At 40.5% G+C, this 17,621-nt stretch overlaps 2 protein-coding genes across 2 annotated transcripts; one reads left to right on the top strand and one right to left on the bottom strand.

Annotated features, from left to right (window-relative positions):
- The first annotated feature begins 1,774 nt into the window (after positions 1 to 1,774).
- On the top strand, positions 1,775 to 12,671 carry lrr1 (leucine rich repeat protein 1). Its single transcript, XM_038286255.1, has 5 exons — positions 1,775 to 2,318; positions 8,756 to 8,854; positions 9,737 to 9,989; positions 11,075 to 11,549; positions 11,635 to 12,671. Exons 1-5 carry the CDS (start codon positions 2,136 to 2,138, stop codon positions 11,888 to 11,890), a joined length of 1,266 nt encoding a protein of 421 aa, XP_038142183.1. The 5' UTR covers positions 1,775 to 2,135; the 3' UTR covers positions 11,891 to 12,671.
- A 1,168-nt stretch (positions 12,672 to 13,839) lies between these two features.
- Positions 13,840 to 17,384, bottom strand: dnaaf2 (dynein axonemal assembly factor 2). Its single transcript, XM_038286257.1, has 2 exons — positions 15,652 to 17,384; positions 13,840 to 14,251 (listed from the first exon to the last, which is right to left on the bottom strand). The coding sequence occupies exons 1-2, from the start codon at positions 17,242 to 17,244 to the stop codon at positions 13,901 to 13,903; spliced, it is 1,944 nt and encodes a 647-aa protein (XP_038142185.1). The 5' UTR covers positions 17,245 to 17,384; the 3' UTR covers positions 13,840 to 13,900.
- Positions 17,385 to 17,621: the final 237 nt, after the last annotated feature.

Below are 17,621 nucleotides of genomic sequence, written 5' to 3'. Positions count from 1 at the left end.
AAAGTAAAAGAAGACGTCACCATGTTGTCATGGTGATTCTTAACCAATGGCTTCTCTGCTCTCACATGCTGCATTACATGGGCGTTCAAAATATGATACGTTAACGCCTCCTTCATCTTACGAATGGCAAGGTGCAGCTGTGGCAGAAAACCAGGGTTTCCTGCACTGAAAAGAGCCAAAAATTAACAAAGCATTAAAAAAAAACGTGTTCTAGTCATGAGTGAAAAAATATTCCCTTATACGAAGTATCTTATTAGTGGATGTTAATTTCCTTTATGATAATAATAATAACAGTAATAATAATAATAATCATCATCATCATCATCATCATATTAACAATAATGATGATAATAATAATAACAACAATAGCAATAATGATGATGATGATATAATAATACAAATAATAATAATAACGACAACAATAATAACATTAACAACAACAACAATAATAATAATATAATAATATAATAATGTATATGACAAAAACGTAAACAGTATTGAATACATTTTTTTTATATTTTACATAAGGTATCACATAAGGAAAAGCAAAGTGAAACCCTTTTTATGATAAAGGCAGTGATAGAAAATCAGGGACATTCCACCATTTAATGACTCCCCTTTAAGTCAAAACGTTAGTATTGGTAATTAAAACTGAAAACATCTTTTTTCTATCTCTTTTTGTGAAGTTTAAATCCATTAACATTAGACGTTCTGACAACGTCCATTTAACTTTTTCACATTGAACATGTTGGATGTTGTTTGAATGTCCAGTGTTGATCATTCGTGTCTTTTTTTAGCCAATCCTGAAAGAACCATCATTTTAGATGCAGGAGAAATGCATTCGGTGGATAGAGCTAGACATACATAGAATCTAAGAGAATTTTAGCTGTTCTGTTTTGTCAAAAATGAAATAAACTTTCTGACACTGATCTCATTATAACCACAAACCTTTTTTGTTTGATTGTTTTTTTTTTTTCAGCTTTTATTTTCATTACACTGTCACAAGTACAGAGCTATGAAACAAACCCTCTGCATTTAACTCATCCCCTTGGGGAGCAGTAGGCTGCCATTGTGCGGCGCCCGGGGAGCAGTGTGGGGTTAAGGGTCTTGCTCAGTGACCCAGAGTGGAGGCTGTGGGGATCGAAACAGGCACTTGCAAACTTCTCAAAACACAAGCACACGGCTCTAACCACAAGGCCAACATTCCCCACAATGAAGTTTCTGACATTGATCTCACTAAAACCATAAACGTTTGTATTTTTCTTACTAGCTCTGCTGAAGCAGAGTTCAACTGAAAGCAGAGCATTTGATGGGAGCTTTACTGGGCGTTTTTGCTGCCTCTTCCTCTAATAATCCTCTTGCCCAAGCTTGTCCTGTGTCGTAAAAACTTGGGAGTTATGTTGTACTGCTTCACCTTTAAGTGATGGACAGAACCATGCACTGTGAGATGTTTAAAGTATACTATATAGTTTTGCTACCTATTCTTGTTTTAATTGTTTCAAAACTTTCTTCCTGGACAGTTTGATATGTCTTCATAATGCTGTTTCACATCTGGTCACTGAAGTCTCAAATAAACAGCCATTTTAACACTGAGATTAAATTAGGTAAAATGCAATTTTACTGCATCTTTAAGCAATGAGTTTTGTTTTAGGAGTAAAGTGGCTTGCTACAAAAACAGGCCAGAAAATGATGGATAAACATGTTTGAAATTAGGCCTCTCTAGCGCCCCCTCTGGCTATTGGGAATGGATCCTAAACCACCCTCTGTGATGTCACTTCCTTCGCGCGCTATACTGCTAACTGCAGCTAACCAGCTGACAGACGAGAACAAGCTCGAATCCTAACATTATTTTCGGAGCCTACAGGGAGCTTAGATCTTTCTAAATTTGTGCTGATAGATTAAACATCTTTATCAGGAGCTGGGTTTCCATTGACCCTCCATAAAGGAGGCTGCTGCCTTTGAACAACATCATTCAGCAGATCGGATGTGTTTGTTGTTAGCAGCCTCAGTGCCCCCCGCCTGCTACCTGCTACCAGAATTTTATCTTTTTTAATTTGTCTGCTTGCTTACGGAAGTTCCCCCTCTGGTATGCGCCTAACCCCACATGCTGGACCTGCCCTCAGCCCTCAGGAGCCATGAAGCTGCAGTGCGATGTGGAGGTGGTAAACCGGATGCTCCCCTCGTTCGGAATGAAAAGTCGGGGGAAGGGAGCGAGAGCGGTGGTCTCCATCGGGAAGCACTTGGACAAGTCGAGTCAGCGCAGTAACATCTACATGCTGATCTGCACAGCCAAAGACAGAAGCGGCTCAAAGTATAAGGTCTGTGAGCTGTTTGCTTTGGTTCCTCACACTGGGAACATCGTGTTCTGACTCTCCTCTTATTGCTATTTCAGTCTCCTGAATGCTTCTGGGCCAAAGTACCTACAACTTTCAGGACTTAGGTATCCATAACTACGGATGACCATTAGGGACACTGAAAAAATATAATAACTGCTGTCAGCGACCAGCTTTCATGCAAACTTTCATGCTTTCAAGCTTTCATGCTTATAAGCATCTTTTATGATGCAAAAAATGAAAAAGCTGGGACCTTTTTGGCCTGATTTAGACAGGGGGGAACAGATTACAGCAGGTGGCCTGCTATAATTTGTTCCCCCCTTATAACTTTAAGAAATAAAGGTCAATCACATCCAAAGTTTCAGGAATAAATTGTCATCATAAAAGATGCTTATAAGCCAAAAATGAAAAAGCTGGGGCCTTTTTTGTCTGATTGAGACAGGGGGAACAAATTACAGCAGGTTTTATTTTATCCCATATTGCCAATTGTGGCAAAATGGGATGAAATAAAACGGCTGATATTAGAAGACAAACTGTTTATTAAGGATAGTACAACATAGATAAATTGTACGTTACTATAAACACAGATATAGATTTAAGTACTAAATTTCAACCAGGAAAAAATAATTTTCCTTCTGCATATAGTCTTTAATGATTACACGTGCACTCCATTTTCTATTTCATTTTTATTACAAGTATATGGTTTACAACAGTTTTCAATGGGATGAGAACATTTGGATACTGTGAAACAATGAGAGATTTTTTTAAGGAACGTGAGGAAAAGAACAAGGATCTGTTTGCTTTCAGAGGGAGGAGTAGACACTGCTGTCAGCGACCAGCTTTCAAGCAAACGTTTGTGTTTTATAATCAGTTTTAAATCAATATCACTGGCGATATTCTGCTATAACACGTGAAGTAAAGAATAAAACAGTAAAGCTCAACTTTCATACACGTAAAACCTTTCAAATTTCAAGTTCTGCACGTTGGAATTGAAGCGGAGTTAAGTCGGGTTGTTCTTCCTACTCCGTGCGCGCTCCCGACGAGGGGATACACATTTTCGCAGGGATAACTACCTTGGCACGTCACCTGTCCGGTAATTTCGCATTCTGCTTACTTTTTTCCATATAGTCAGAGAAACAAACTCAATCCTTTAGTCCTTCGTTTAGCTATGCTGCGGTTGTTTACACTACGCCTTTTCCACCAAAAATGGCGTCTTAGCAACAAATGTCACGTGACTGGTGTCACGTTGTTCTTTTATTTACTGATAAGTATCTCACACAGCGCTGCAGCTTCTGTCTCACATACACTTAAATTACAAACAGCTGTTAGGGACCGGAAAACCCCTGCTCTATATTCTGTTGCTTTTCAAAGTAAAAGACGTCACATAGCATTACACCACATCTCCCTTTCTTTGGAACAAAAGGGTAGACAGCCTTTGTACCAGCAGGTCTTAAAAGTTTAGCTGGAGGACCTATTCTGTCCCTGATTCACACATGAACAACAAAAAAAAACACTGACTAAACTACTTGTTTCTTTTTTTCTCTTTAACAAATACTTACTTTGAATATCCGGTTCCTACTAAAGTATCTTAAAGCAGATCAATTACAGCATTCACATCTTAAGAACAAAGTACAATCACATTTCTTTTTTAAATGTCAAATTTTTTTGTTTCAAAGTCTCATAGGGTTACCAGTCTCTTCGGAGGTCTGACCTCTCTCCCGGCCCTGGTCCGCATGGTCCCTGTAATGGTAGGTGCTGATGTCGCAAGTGGGGCCTCTGGAGTAGGCGGCTCTTCACCCACCTGTGGTTTAGCATCGACCAATCCGTTGTTGGTTTGCAATGGCACCAATTGGTATCGGTTTCTCCTCAGAGTGCCTCGGGGCACCTGAACAATGTAGGAGCGAGGAGTGCTATGTTGTGATATCACTGTTCCCTGGACTCGCGCATCAGTGACCCACACATCCTCTCCAGGTAAGAGTGGGCGCAGGATCCTTGCCCCATGGCGCTTATTAAAGTATCCAGCATCCTTCCTCCTCTTCTCCTCTTCTTTGGCCCCCAATTCACTATAGTCTGGCAAAACGTGGTTCAGCAGGGTCGGAAGAGCGGGGACAGTAGTACGGAGGCGGCGTCCCATCAACAGCTCAGCTGGGCTATATCCATTCTGCAGGGGGGTTGCTCTATTGGCCAGTAAGGCGAGGTATGGGTCTGACGCTTTCGTTAACAGGCTTTTCACAGTTTGTACAGCTCTTTCGGCCTCCCCATTACTCTGAGGAAACTTGGGGCTGCTTGTGATGTGTACAAAGCCATACTTGGCTGCAAACTCTCTAAAGTAGCTACCTGAGAACTGAGGCCCATTGTCACTTTTAAAGAATTCACAAATGCCATAGCGGGCAAACATGGATTTTAACTGCAGCACCACCTCTGTGGACGTTGTGGCAGACAGTAGTGCAATTTCTACGTACCTTGAGAAATAGTCCACAACTATCAGGTAAGTCTTGCCCCTCAGTGTGAACAGATCAGCACCCAAGGTTTGCCAGGGCCTCATGGGCATCGCTGTTGGCATCAGTGGCTCTTTTATGTTCTGTCTCTCTTGAATGCAGGTTTTGCATTTCAGCACCATGTTGTTCAACTGGCTGCTGAGTCCTGGCCACCACACTGTCCCCTTGGCCCGGCTTCTGCATTTTGTTACCCCCAAGTGCCCCTCGTGTAGCCTTTGCAGCACATCTTCTTGCAGTGCTGATGGGATGACAAGTCTTGTGCCCCGTAGCAGTAGACCATCGTGTACAGTCAGCACTGCCCTGTCAGTCCAGAATTGTTTCAGCCCTCCTTGTAGTTGACTTTTATCAGGCCAGCCATCTGTGCAGTACTTAATCAGGGTGGAGCAAGTGCTGTCTGCCTTCAGATGCTCGCGCAGGCTGGCCAGATAGTCCCCACTGACAGGAAGGTTGCTAATGACAGAGTCAACATATATGTCAGTGTTCTCTAACAGGTTTGTGGCTGAGTGTGTTTGAACGGATCTCAGAAGAGCACGAGATAAGGTGTCAGCCGTCCATAGGCTTTTACCAGGGACATGTTTGACTATATAGTCATACCTCAGAAGCCGCATCCTGAATCTTTGGATCCTGGGCGGGAGCTCATCCAACGCTTTGCCTCCCAACAGAGTCACCAGCGGCTTGTGGTCGGTTTCAAGTTCAAGTTGTTTTCCCAGGATGAAACAGCTGAACCTTTCACAAGCCCACGTCGCTGCCAGTGCCTCCTTCTCTATTTGGGCGTAGCGTTGCTCCGTCGGTGTCATGGACCGTGATGCATACGCCACAGGTGACCACCTGTCACCAGTCTGCTGCAGCAGGACCGCACCTAGGCCGAAAGAAGAGGCATCGGCTGATATTTTCACTGCACTGTTTGGGTTATATAATGTGAGCACTGGTGGGGACGACAATTCAGCTTTTAGTTGATCGAAGGCGGCCCGTTGTTCCTTACCCCAGTACCAGTGATTTTTCTTGGACAGCAAGTCTCGTAGAACCTTGTGCTTTTCAGCCAGGTGAGGTATGAAGCGCCCCAGCTGATTGACCATACCCAGGAAACTCCTGAGTTCACTGACATTTTTAGGTGGATCGATCCCTTGTACTGCTCTCGTCTTCTCTGGATCTGGTTTCACACCGTTTGCTGAGATCACGTGACCCAGGAATTTAACTGTGTGGCGTGTGAGCACACATTTGTCCATGTTGAGTGTAATGCCAGCCTCTTGTGCTTTCTGAAGCACTGCATGTAGTCGCCTGTCATGCTCCTCCTGTGTCCGTCCCCATACCAGCACATCATCCATATGACACAGTACCCCATCTAGGCCTGCAATTACCTCCGTCATCATCATCCTCTGGAAATTCTCTGGGGCCGAAGCTATGCCAAAGGGTAGCCGGTTAAAATAGTAGCGCCCAAAAGGCGTGATGAAGGTGGTGTATTTGGCAGACTCTTTTGTTAATGGTACCTGCCAAAAGCCCATATTGGCATCTAATTTACTGAAAACTGTTGCACCTGCTAGCATGCCCAGTGTATGCTCAACTGATGGCAGGATAAATTTTTCTCTGCACACTGATTCATTCATTTTTGTAAAATCGACACAAATGCGAACAGTACCTTCTTTCTTTGGCACCACCACCATCCCAGCGCACCACTCAGTCGGCTCCTCGATCTTGGTGATCACGCCCATTTTCTCCATGCGATCTATCTCCTCCTTCACTTTTCCCATGAGTGGCAGAGGGACCCTGCGAGGTGTTGAAAGAGAAAAGGGCACTGCGCCTGGTTTTAGTTTAAGTGCATATGGACTCCGCACAAGACCCAGCCCGCTGCACAGCTTTGGATACTGTCGCTTCACCGTATCCATGGTGATGCTGTTGACCCTGCTTACAAGTTGAAGCTGTTGAATAGCAGAGCGACCCAGCAGTGCAGTGTGCAGATCTTTAACAACATAAATGTCCTCTTCAGCCGTCATTTTGCCTCTATGCAGTGTCTCTTTAGCTACGCCCAGGACATTGAGCTAAGTTGTATAGAGCAGTGATGAAGGAATCCACTGTTTCTCCTGGCAATTGCACGCGCTGATTAAACTTGGCTCTCTCATATATGAAATTCTTCTTAGGTACAAAAAATGCATCAAAGCCTGCTTTCACGTCTGCATAGTTGTTTCTAGCATCTGCAGTTAGCGGTAGCCCCTTTAGCACATCTTCGGCTTCATCGCCCATGCAATACACCAGCGTATTTACCTGGTTTTCCTCTGGCGTTGCGTTTAGATTACTTGCAAGCCGAAAGCGGTCGAATCTCCTAATCCACAGTTCCCATTCTTGTGGCTTGGTGAAATCAAATGGCTCCGGAGGTTGTATGGTGAACGTTGCGCTTGGCGTGGGTCGCCCCATTTCTGCCTGGTTGTCTTTCGTCTCGTCACCAGAGCTACTTGCAAAACTTTCTTTTAATCCGCTTGATGCACGATTTCTCCTCTTAGCCCTTTTCTTCATCTTTCTCAATTCATGCGCAGCATCCCACTTCTGACACCATGTCACGTTGTTCTTTTATTTACTGATAAGTATCTCACACAGTGCTGCAGCTTCTGTCTCACATACACTTAAATTACAAACAGCTGTTAGGGACCGGAAAACCCCTGCTCTATATTCTGTTGCTTTTCAAAGTAAAAGACGTCACATAGCATTACACCACAACTGGCAGAGACCGAAAAATTAGAAAAATGTGAGAAAAATGTTGAAATTCTGAGATTAAAGTCAGAATTCTGAGATTAAAGTCAGAATTCTGAGATTAAAGTCAGAATTCTGACTTGTTCAACTAAAAAAATAAAAAAAAGTTGACTGATTTTTAAATCTCATTTCAGTATAATATGAGAATTCTGACGAATTCTGAGGAATAAAGTAAGAATTCTGAGATTAACGTCAGAATTAAGAGGAAAAATGTCAGAATTTTGAGATTGAAGTCAGAATTCTGACTTTTTTCCCATATTAAACTGGAATATTTAAAAATCAGTTAATTTTTTTATGTCTTTAGCGGCTCCAATCCTCTTCCGTACATTACAATATAATGAGATTAAATAAATCTGGATGGATGGTTGGTTGGTTGGTAACTTAGCTAAGGCAATTTCTTTAACCCCTAATAGAGCACTCTATGAAATACACTTCAAGCCAATAGTGTTATTGGAATCCAGTAAAAGAGCTTATTACCTTTGTAACATTCAAAAAATATTTTTATTGAAAAATGTATGTCAATGTAATAACAAGAAACGCCAACTTGCCCGAATATATTAAGCAAAATAACAACAGTGCTTCAATAAGAAATTCATGAACAACACACATTTTTTGGGGTACAACATAATCTTAGAGGGATTAATGCTGATAATGACACTTACATTTTTTAGTTTATAAACCTAAATATAATTATTAACTGCATTTGTAAGGGGTATGCAAGTGATCAAAAACTGTAACTTGTCCTATTTAATAATATTCTTTGCTTTGTGATCATTTTCTGAAGAATACATTTAAAAAATATTTTGATACATTGTGTGAAAAGTCTGTTTTAATTATCACTGTCTGATGTGAAATAAAAGCTCTGCTGATTTAAGCCATTTCAATTTTACCAAATTTATTTATTTTATTTAATTATATTAAGGCTTTTAACCCTTACACTTTCAGTACAAAGCTTGTGTACTTAATGATAAAGCATCAAGCTTATAAAACTAAGGTTTTAGATGTCAGAAATGATTTCTTTATGGTTTAAACAGAAAAAAACACATCTTGCTTCATTTGTTGACAGACAGTTTAACAGCTGTCTGGTCTTGTTGGCAGTGATTCACTCTTTGTGTAACTATGATGCATAGCTGAAATGTTATTGTTTTTCATCATGCTTATGTTATGAAATTTTTCTTTCAGTTAAGAGACAACATCGAGAAGTTCTTCACGTGGTTTGTGGAGGAGGGCAAAGCGACTGTGAGGTTAAAAGAACCGGCTGTTGACGTTTGTTTAAGCAAGGTATGACATCTTTTATGAAATAACTGTATGAGGAAGAGGGCGTTTATTGGGCAATCCTCTTTTTTTTACTCTGGAATAAAACCTTCCTTAGAATCAAGAGTCCCACCTATCATTCATTGACTACAATTAAATACTAGAAGGATAGAAAAAGCTCTCTTCTGTGTAGTTTTGTCTTTTCCAGCATTAAAAACCATTAAACTTTTATTTTACGTTGATGGAAAGATTATCAGTAGGGATCTGTGGTCCTCTGATCAGGGGTTGGCAGTTCAAAGACTGAAAAGGTAGGTTTCCTACATTTTCAATTTGTTAAAAGCATCACAATTACAACCCAAACCAATTTTTATCATATCACATCAAACAGCAGTATTTACGTCAAAGCACTGTTTTTAAACTTAATTGAAGATCAGATTATATTAGGAACAGGGGTCAATTGGGTAGGTCCTTCATTCTCTGTTAATTCAGAGCTGCTGCCTTTTGCAAAGAACCTGGAAGACATTTTTCTACTAGTCCTTCATATTTCCTTAAAGGGAAATCTGTAAAAGCAAGGACATCTCTAAGGATAGGAGCCAATTTCAAATTTAGACTATAATCCAGACTAATTACACCAGCATATATTAAGCAGGACTTCTATACTGGATAACTTCATCTGTAAAAATTAGAAGAATTGTCCTCTGTTATACCATCCTTCCGACTCACGGCTGTTTTCCTAAAAGCCCAGGGCCTGCCTCTTTCATTTCTACAAGAACCGTGTCAAGAAATTACTGTCCAGCCAAATCTGGGCTGAATATTTTTAGGAATTCGGTCAAACACAACCAATCGCACCAGAACATCTTTTCTCCATCTCTCTTCTTATACACCTATAACTAGTTTGTTTTGTTTTAGGCCGACGCCAATAGCTTGAAGAACTTCCTCTCAGCAGCGCGCTTGGCCGACCGAGGGAGTGACACCAGCAGCCTTCCTCTGTCCACGCTTACTCCCGTTCGTGCCAGAGATGTGGAACAGCCAAAGAAGAAGCTTTCGGTCATGTCCAAAAAGGATTATCCTCTCACCTCCAACTTCCCTTATTCTCTGGAGCAGTTGCAGGTGTCTTACTGCAAACTGTCACGGGTGGACATGCGCATGCTGTCGCTCAAAGGTACATCTATCATGTGTTAAGTGATGCTCATGTTGTTTAAAATTTAAACAAGTTATCAAAGATTGTATCTCTCAGACCTGTGCAAAAATGGCATAGGTGTAATAAAACCCCTTAGAGGTTAGTTACAATATAAATAGCAGCATAAAGATCAACGCCCACGCGGGTTTTAAAATAATTACTCTTATCTTTAATCATCTCGAGCTCTGTTATAATCGTCATCTTAAACAGCTCTAGAAATCCACATGACAGATGGATGACGATTATTAGTCAGGAACTCCTGATTAGATGAGACTAAATATAAGTTTTTTGGCCTTGATGCAAAATGCTGTGTGTTTCTAAAAATAAAAAGTTGCCGTTAATACACGATCCTAACTCTGAAGCACAGTAATGGCATCATCAGGCTGTGGGGATGTTTTTATCCAGCATAGAAAAAAGCATCAACTGACAGGACAGGAGGACAATGATTATAAAGATCTAAATAGAACTGACTGACCTATATGGTTACACTTGAGAATAACTGTCAGCTATAAATGGTATAGTGGCCATTTATTAATGATTAGCATTTTATTAATGTTTGATTCATTTATAAACTGCACATAAACCATTTATTCAAAGTAAATAGATCATTTGTTAAGGTATTAAGTCCAGTAATGTTAGTGTTATAGGGCTTAGCTAACATGGCAGGGCAATATGATCCTTTTACCTTCTAGAAATGGCTTATATTCAGTTTATAAAAGATAATAAACTATCTCTTAATCGTTCATAAATGGTCTATTTACCTTTTATTAATGATGGTTATTGTAATAAAGCATTCTCATGAGTTTAAAATGGCCTAATCAAAGTCAAACTTAAATTCAACATCATAGAGATGTAAACAATTTTAAAATACTTAAAGCTGTAGTTTCTCCAACATGTCACATTACAGGGGAATAAACAAAGGTTTTCCACATTGTGGTTTTATTTGTAAAAATTAAAGCATTTATCTTTATCCTCCGAAAGAAAAAATTTGTATTCTTTGTAACATAAACTCTAAGCAGCCTGTTTACAGTACAATGCTGATCGTGTGTCTCTTCTTTTCTGCGTAGCTCTACGCAAGCTGGACCTGAGCAACAACCACATCAAGAAACTCCCTGCCACCATCGGCGACCTGAGCTGCCTCTCTGAACTCATCCTTCACAACAACCATCTGGAGGCCTTCAGTGAAGCCCTGTGCTTGTCCACGTTGCAGCAGACCCTGCAGGTCCTGGACCTGAGCCAGAACCGGCTGCAGTCGCTGCCCGCCCGGTTCTGTCAGCTCAGAGAACTGATAAACCTCAAGCTGGATGACAATAAGCTTGTAGGCCTGCCGTTACAAATCGGCCGCCTCTCAAAGTTGAGGTTCCTGTCTGCTGCGCACAACCAGCTGATTGTTCTGCCAACAGACTTCTTCAAGCTGAGTCTTGAGAACTTGGACCTGTTTGGAAATCCGTTTATCCAGCCCAACCCTTTGGACCACACCATGAAACTTTCCTTCCCTCTTCCACTACAGGAGATCGCCTCCAGAGCTGTAGCTGATCTCAGGTCAGATTAGAAATTCCAATATTTTGTTGTTTTTTTCGTTTCCAAACCAGATAAACCGTTTATCCTCTCCCTTTATGCCCCCCAGAATCCCGTACGGCCCTCACCTCATCCCCGCCCACTTGTGTGGAGACCTCGAAGCAGCCAAGACGTGCGAGTGTGGCCGCGTCTGCATCAGCTTCTACATAAAGACGGCCGTGAGCATGAACCTGCACCAAGTGTCTCACACGGTGGTGTTGGTGGACGACATGGGAGGCACGGATGCTCCGGTGCAGCAGCACTTTTGCTCTCTCTCTTGTTACTCTGAGTTTTTAGACAGCTGTCTTCAGCGAGGCCTGAGATGAGGAAAACCACAGAACATTTTATCTTCAGCATTCAAAGATTACAGTGGAGGTAGCAGCAGATGTTACGTTGGTGGGGAGAATTGAAGAGGCAGCTGCGGAAGTCAGAACCACGGACCAGTGTTTTTTTGTTTTTATTTTTTTTATACTTCATTTCCTTTGTTTACATTAAGCGTAGAACTTTCTCAGTTCACATCAGAGTAGGGATGACTGTTTAGAACGATGCAATAACGCTGCACTTGCTGCTGAATCTTTAGCAGGCTCTTTTTCTCCTTTTTATGAGACTTGATGTTCCTCTACTGACCTACATTGCTAAGACAGGGGAATAAGGAAATAAGAACAGCGCCTCAGGGTCCACAAAGCAGCACCGGGGGGAATCAGTTATTATTAGAGATGCACTGATTCTGGCCAATTCCAGTTTGGAAAGATTCCTAAAACATAAGTAAGGAAAGCAAATGTGCTGCAGGTTCTTAATGAATGTAGGAGTGCTGAACTCCTCAGAAAACAATAGATGCATTAAAGCATCTATTCCTACCATTGAAATGATTTTCACTAAAAATCGAAAAAGTGCCTCAAAGTACATGACCATAGCTTTTGTGTTTAGAGACTAAAAAATGGGCTGATTTCTTCTTTTTGATCCATTTTTAGTAGTCATATTTTTCCACCCTCGACCCTCTGATTGGACGCTTTCAGTATTTGAACACCTGATGCATCTACATTTCTTATGCTTGTAAAGTTTGTCATATATTTTTAAATACATAAAGAATAAAAACTTTCATTGTTATGTATTTTGTATTTCATTCTTAAACCTTTGGATTATTTTTGGGGGGGTGGGAATATTGATAAATGGGAGTTAAATCATTTTATGGCTTCTAATTTTTGTGCCATTCATTTGCCAAATGAAATCACTGTAAAAATTAATCCAAACTTTTCAAGTAAACACTTCTGTAGCTTTTAAATTTATTTATCTTCAGTCCCCCCAAATTTGATCAGAAATCAGTCAGATGGTTTTGTAAACTCTTTAACATTTAGAAAAGAACCACAATGACGCTGTATAATTCTCAAAATTTAATCAGAATAAACAAATAAAGAAACATTTATCTAAGACAAAGAGTCTAATTAGCCACACCAATAGCTATTTACTAACCTTGTAGGAGAAACATGAAAGGAACGAGCCTTTATCTAAGCCATAAAAGTAATCAAACTAAACACTATTTAGATGGATTAGTTTCTAAGTCTTTAAGAAACCGAAACAACGAACATTACAGCTTCTATAAGTACTAGGAACCTCCGCTTTCAGCTCCACTTCCTCTGAAAGAGAACCTTGCTGAAATGTGCAGCTCTAGATTCTATTGAGGCGTATTTGAGTAAAGGGGCTGATAGTACTAATACATGCTACACATTTCCATTATATTTACTACACTTCTGCACTACTTTATGTAGGTCTGATATGTGATCTATTTTGCTTGCATAGAACCGTCTATGATCTCTGAAAGTAGAGGGGTGAAACTGCTGGGTAAGATGAAGGGTTCATTTTGTATGAAGGATGAAAGGGAAAAAAAAACAACATTTGTGGTCGATCCAATAAATGTGTCCTTGTCATTTTTCCACCTCAGCAACCAACTTACTGTCTGTTGTAAGGAAATATGGTTATAGAACTCCAATATATTATATCTGATGTTTAGGATCTTTAACATCCTCTAAATGTGTTTCTGAGTTGTCATAGATAAGCATGTTAAAAAGGAGTGATGGTAACTGGCTGCCTTTATGTTTATGTCATTGTTATCGATGACTTATAGTATAATAGTATTCATGACAAATATCCATTTGTCATGAATACTGTTATTAGATATCTATTATTTTACCAACTTTGCAATGAAACTGATAAATCCCATCAAACAAATGCATATTTTCACTTCACATTCTCACTCAAACATCTTGAGTCATTTAAACAGAAAAAAAACCCAAAGGATTCTGCATCAAATTCCTTCATTCCCTGTAAAACACAGAGCATCAGTCCAGTTCATACATAATTTTGTTCTGGAAAATAAAACCAGCAGATGTGGAGTGATCATTGATCAGGGTCTCTTTTCCATCGGCATCGATTTCCCTCAGCATCACGGCTGCTGGTGGATCGTTGTTCTTCTCCGACGTCTGGGCAGCTGGAGGTGCTGGCAGGTCATCTTCATCTGTTTCCTTTCCTTTTTCCACTGCAGCTGTGATAAAAGCCTGGCTGGACTCCACCGACCTCCCAGAGAGGCAGGCTTCCCCCACACTGCTCTCAGTTGGAGGGAAAGACACTTCAGGAGAAATCTGGGGTTCTCCAAAGGATGGAAGTAGCTGAAGAGAAGCACCTTGTTCATCCTGATGCAGAAAAGGAAGATGAAAAATTAAATAACAGGTTTTTTGTTCCTAAAATCACGTCATTAGAAACTCCTCAAAAGAAACTGAGATATTAACATGTGAAAGACACCCAGCCTAAAGGTTTCACGCTTCACTATTACTGTACACAAGATAACCTGAGCTGGTTTAATATGACCCAGGAAAAGGCAGACCTATTGCTCTGCTTTGGATTATTGTCTCGTCGTGTTCAAGGTTCCGTTATTCTGCAAGTCATCCAAGCTTGGAAGCAGTCCCTGATCATCACGCTACCACCACCGTGCTCGTCCATAGCTACAATGTTCTGTTTCTGACATGCTCTGTTAGATTTACACCAGATTTAAAACCACTCTAACTCTACAGGTCTGGCAGTGAATAGGCCTCAATCTGCCAAGGGAAACTGAACCAAATATTTTAGTTGATCTCAGCTAATTATGATTTAACAAGATGGGCGTATTGTGTTTTCATATGTGGTCAGGTTTGTCAAGTTTCCTGTTTGAAAACTTGCCTTATTTTCCCTAAGATAGACCATGTCTGACATCATTCCTTTTTTATGTAAAAAAAAAAAAAAATAACCTCAAATCTTTTGTTTATTCTCAAACGCAGAAGAAATACGTGAGGAGGCCCTGTATATATGTGCTCAGTGGGCAGGCTAATTTCTATTAGAAATCCAAGTAATAAAAAATTCATTTTTCAATTGATAATGTTATTCCAAAAAATAAATATACATTTTTCATGGCTTCCATACTGATGGAAGCCATGTTGGTTTTTTGGGACATGGTTGGTGTGAATCCACAAATGTTCCACTTTTCCCCCTAACTTTAAACATAGGAAATTCTTATCATATAAAATAGGGATTGTTTTTATTTCTTGCTCCGGTATCAGCCGATATGAGCTACGTTCATTGGTCCATTTATCAGCCTTTCCAAAGGACATGCATTGCAGCTCCCTCCAATGCTCTCCATTATTTTGTTGCTAAAAGTTTCTTCTTTGTAAAAACTGAGACTTGTGTCTTTTTATCATGAAAAGGCAATATGGGTTCAATTGTCAGCAACCCATGTTGGGAACTGGTTAGATTGCTGTCAAAACAGTTTGTATCAGCACTGATCTTTAAAAGAACCTGCATCAGTTGATCTATTTAATTATTATACGCTATATCAATGGTTTCAATTCCGAGTAAAATTGTAAGAGTGATTAATCTATGCTCAAACCAAACATGCAGCATCTTATAATTTCATAATTTTCATTACATTAGAAACAGAAAATATCTAAATCTTGATATTGATTATTTAAAACATGACAGTGTGATGCTTCTTGTCACAGAAATGTTTGAGAAACAATGTCTTAGAATGGATCCTATAAGTATATATTCTTTTTTTTTTTACCTTTCCAGTTCCCTCCCGGTCATCAAAAGATGTTATATTGGATGTAGATTCCAAACTTGTGCTTGGCCTAACTTCTTTGTTATCTTCTGAGTCAATGGTCTGTTTGTCAGATATTAACACTTCCTGATTTTCAGTAAAGGTCGATGCTATTTTGACAGCTACAGTTTCTGGAGCATGAACTCCTGTTTTCCTAACAGGTTCATCTTCTATCTGATCTTTAGCCACAGCTGATCTCTCCTCAGTACTTTGGCTTTTAGTTTCCTGTATTGTCTTTGGCCCAGCTTCCTCCTCATTGCTCACTTGTAAACTCTCTTGCTTTGGAAGCTCTGTTCCTGTTTTTTCCTCCTCTGTTTCATGCTGTTCTCTCTTTATTTGCTGATCATTTCCTCCACTTTTCTGTTCCTCATCACAGTTTTTGACCAGTCCTTTTTCCTGATTCCTTTCCGCCTGTTCATATGATTTAACCTCTTCCTTGTTCTTCTCATAAACCTCTTGTTCGGTTTGTTCCTCTTCAACCTCACTTTGCTCTGCTTGACTCTCGCTATCTTTCTTGAGTCCATCATGATGACGGAGAGCGTCATCAGGTGGACGGACCGGCAGGGTCACACTGAGCTTTCCTGTGTGTTTGTTGAACTTGGCCTCTCCTTGGTCTTCATCCACGGGATAAGCTAAAGGGAGATACAGTTTGTAGGCTGGTTGTTTGGACTCCAGCAGCAGACTTTTCTCCTTTACCTCAAGGTTAGTGTCTCTGACTGACGTCAGGAGTGGCAGGTCAATAGTGATCAGAATTTCTTTAGGCCTGGGGCTCTGCACAGAGTCTCTAGAACATCTGAAATCCTGTAAATCCACCATAGATCGATATTTTACGGTGTAGTTTGGCTTAACCGGATCCTGGTTCTTCTGTGATTGGAACTGGAAGCTCTGGTTTTGAGCGGCTCTGTTGTCTGTTAATGCCAGATCCTCAGGGGTACTGTTCTGGGGATTGAATCCAGGTATGGGTCTTCGGATGACACATGGCTGAGGGGTACCCTTGTATTTTGTCTTCATTTCCTTCACCTTATTTTTGTCTAGATGTACTTTAAATGCTCGTTGGACTCCATCAATAGCAGCATCGTAGACCATTTCCATGAATGCTTTGTTTTTAGAGGCCATGTGCAGCGTGTCAGGGTGGAAAATAACATCATAGATCACATATGTGTTGCCTTTAGTGTCTCTGTCTGTCCTCCCTGGTTGAAGACTGTGAGGCAGGCTCCAACACTGCCCCCTGCGGCCATCCTCTGACACAGCACTCTTTGCCTGGGGTGTGTGGATCTTGTCATTGGCGCAGATGTTGATGAAGCATTTCTGCTTTGCAGCGTTGCTGATTCTGATCACCCTGAAAGGGGAAGGCTGGATGAACTCCACTGTGTTTCCTCTCTCCTGCTCCCACTGTTGGATTTCCTCCTCGTATTTTCTCATGTTCTCAGGGTCAGACATATCTTGGACGTATTCACGCAACATCTCCCTAAATTTACCGTCTTTGAAGGCGTTGGTAATTCTTCCCATTTCCTCTGATGACAAGTTTAACTCTTTGAGCTTCTCTCCGATCTCCATTTTCTTATATATTGAGAAACAGATCAGTTTCAGTTCAAATTCATTAGTAAACACGATCTATAAAACAAAGTGCCGTCTTTAATTGAGTCCTACAAGCTAGAAACATAGAAAAACGGTCTTAACTGTTGTTTATGTCACCATGGTAACACAGAGGCGCCCAATCAAAAGAGGAAGGTGGGCAGGGGGCGGGGCTAAGATGACCATCATATTGCAGTGAATAATGTGTAAAAACCACTTAAACTCTATACTCGTCATTTATGTAACTCTGTTTATTGATTTTTTACTTTGTCCTGGTTGAAAATACTGAAGTTACAAGAAATTAAGTAACTTTTCAGTAGAGCGTAAAAATGCAAAGAAAGCAAAAGATGAGAGAAATA

Source organism: Cyprinodon tularosa, unplaced genomic scaffold, assembly GCF_016077235.1.
Source record: "Cyprinodon tularosa strain WSP-4 unplaced genomic scaffold, ASM1607723v1 ctg222, whole genome shotgun sequence".
In the NCBI taxonomy this organism is placed as follows: domain Eukaryota; kingdom Metazoa; phylum Chordata; class Actinopteri; order Cyprinodontiformes; family Cyprinodontidae; genus Cyprinodon; species Cyprinodon tularosa.
Note: the sequence above shows the minus strand (reverse complement) of the source record. Positions and strands in the feature narration are given on the sequence as shown.

Coding starts and splice junctions, on each gene's coding strand:
- lrr1 (XM_038286255.1), top strand. CDS start 2,136: ATGAAGCTGCAGTGCGATGTGGAGGTGGTAAACCGGATGCTCCCCTCG. Junction 2,319..8,755: donor GAAGCGGCTCAAAGTATAAG/GTCTGTGAGCTG, acceptor TTTTTCTTTCAG/TTAAGAGACAACATCGAGAA. Junction 8,855..9,736: donor TTGACGTTTGTTTAAGCAAG/GTATGACATCTT, acceptor GTTTTGTTTTAG/GCCGACGCCAATAGCTTGAA.
- dnaaf2 (XM_038286257.1), bottom strand. CDS start 17,244: ATGGAGATCGGAGAGAAGCTCAAAGAGTTAAACTTGTCATCAGAGGAA. Junction 14,252..15,651: donor ACCGGGAGGGAACTGGAAAG/GTAAAAAAAAAA, acceptor TTTCTGCATCAG/GATGAACAAGGTGCTTCTCT.